Here is a 2,460-nt window from a genome sequence, read left to right on the forward strand (position 1 = left end):
TATCAATTGGCCCTTTTTGTTTCTGCTGCCGCCACCGGCCGTTCTCGATTTTACTACGTAGTACACCCGTGCGTACGACACGCGTACGCCCGCTCTCTCTCTCTCTCTCTCTCTTTCTCCTCCGGATGTTATCGACTCGTTCACAAACCTGTGGTGGTCCCCACTCCCCCTTCGAGTAAGACACTTTAAACTGCGGCCGTGTAAACAGGAAGTATCTTCCCCTCTTTCCCTCTTTCGTCTCTCCCTTTCGCCGACGCAGGTTACCAATAATTCTTCGGCAACACCTGCGCGCAGGGTTGAAACCTCCCTCTTCTTCTCGAGCCTGGCCCAATTTTTTCGCTGCCTTCTTCTCGTCTCGATCTTCTGGCGCTCCTATCGAACGAACTTACTTAAGCCTCTGTTACAATTGGATTCTCTGAAGTTATAGACTGACCTCTCCTGCGCTGGTAACTGGTTTTTCGCGGACCGTAACGAGTGACCAGACCGACAATTCTTTTTTTTTTTTTTTTTTTTTTTTTTTTTTTTTTTTTCGAATTCGTCGGGTCATATCACTGGATAGAAATTACCAACAAGTAATAAATTTATCATTTGCTTTGCCTGGTGATATTTCAATGTAAAACTGAGGAAATATTGTAACGTGTAATAGTTTTTAGAAATATTATAACATAAAATATTATAACATGTAATAGTTTTTATTTTATAATAGTGGCTATTATTTTTATGTTGATAATGTAGAGTGCTTGGTTCTCCAAAATGGCGGTCAATTAAAGTCGATGGGTAATTAGCACGATGATTGTCCGTGTGTGCATCTACGCGATGTAGGAATTATTTAGCGAGTATTGATTTAGAATGGGTAGAATGGGTATTGATCTCAATGAAACCCGCACTGGGGCAAAAATAACTGCGACCTCTGCTTCGAAAATGATTTTCTAAATCTTCGACCGACCGTCACACCGACGTTGCTCCGTTGAATTTACTAGCGATGATTTTTATTTTATTTGTTTATTTTTCAGTGTCAATTTTGTAATGGTAAAATTATTCGATTGAATAACGCCGCGGTGTTTTTTGTTTCAGGCCGCGATACTTCAGCAGACTGCCGAATACATATACCAGCTGGAACAAGAGAAAACCCAACTGCTGTCGCAGAACTGTCAATTGAAACGACTGGTGAATCAACACGAGGGTGGCGATGTTCCGATTAAGAAACGCAAACCGGACAATCAAGGTGAGAAAATCGTCTTATATCATCTTAGGCTCGATAAAGTTATAATTATATTGTGGAATTTACATTTAACGAAGAAATGTGATTTACCAACTTTGCCAAACGAGTAGTTCAATTTTTTACGAATCGACAAGGAAAGAATATTCCCTTTCGCAGAATAGAAACGTCACTCAACATCGGATATTAAAAAAAAAAAAAAAAATCGCGAAACAAATATTTTTACGACCATAAAATCAACACGTCTCGTTCGTACAATTGGAGAAGAAAAGACGCAATCTGACGAACGATCGCTAATTTACCGGCGTTCATTGGAATAACTTACTTTATGATGATACTGACTCATCGCGAAGATTCGTCGTGGAATTTTTTTTTAATTTGTCGGCCGAAAGTGCCGCGGGAGATTAATATAGGGAGGAGTCGTTCGTCATTTTCGCGGGAGTAATTACATTACAGGCTCTGCCGGATATTCTATTCCGTTCGCAAGGGGGGTAGAAAGTCGCAATTCGATCGATGGAATCGAAATTTCGTTTACTTTCCTTTGACTCTCTCGCGGCCGCGATTAAATTTTCAGTCTCACGCGTTCGACGAAATTGGATGAAAATTGCTCACGACTGGGCTAATTTATCACCGTCTGGACGTAATGTACATTTTATATATTCAGCATAAATACGCAAGTTTCACATCCGTGACTTTTATTATTTTATTCTTACACTTTTGTTTTCAAATTCAGAAGATCGTTCTCTTAATTGTCTTCCCTTTCTTTTTTATTTAGTTTCAATTCATCTCGTCGCGCCAATGTAGAAATTAACCCAAGCGTGTGTTCTGTACTATTAACGACCGGCTAATGGATCATTCGATGGAATTTGTTCGTTTCAGGAGGTGTCGTGGTCAGTTTACCCATGCACGTTAGCGAAAGCGGTGACGAAGGATTGGGCAGCATGTCCCCCGAACCATTGTCGGTAATAACGGTGACCACAGAGGGACATTCCGTGGTTAACAGCGAGGTGGTGGAGCTTAGACGACAGTTGGAAAGGGAGCGTCACGCGAGGTTGCATCTAGAGAAGCAGATGAGAGCTATACAGAGTCAACTGTATCCGGAGAGATTCAGGGACAATCAGCTGATCACTTATCAGCCTCACGAGGTAAAAATCGTCGAGATAACATTGCAACTTTTTAAACCTCTCGGAATCCCGTTTCAAAAAAAAAAAAAAAAAAAAAAAAAAATAAAAGTTAAAAAA

At 40.6% G+C, this 2,460-nt stretch overlaps 1 protein-coding gene across 1 annotated transcript; it reads left to right on the plus strand.

Moving 5' to 3' along the window:
* Positions 1-1,047: 1,047 nt before the first annotated feature.
* LOC122538490 (transcription factor AP-4-like) lies at positions 1,048-2,455 on the plus strand (the record flags this gene model as incomplete). The annotated part of the gene is made up of 2 exons (XM_043672621.1): positions 1,048-1,225; positions 2,099-2,455. Coding segments are annotated over 2 exons (535 nt in total), but the record flags the coding sequence as incomplete, so codon positions are not given.
* Positions 2,456-2,460: the final 5 nt, after the last annotated feature.

The sequence above is a fragment of the Frieseomelitta varia genome, unplaced genomic scaffold (genome assembly GCF_011392965.1).
Source record: "Frieseomelitta varia isolate USP_RPSP 00005682 unplaced genomic scaffold, Fvar_1.2 scaffold_1641, whole genome shotgun sequence".
Taxonomy (NCBI): Eukaryota; Metazoa; Arthropoda; class Insecta; order Hymenoptera; family Apidae; genus Frieseomelitta; species Frieseomelitta varia.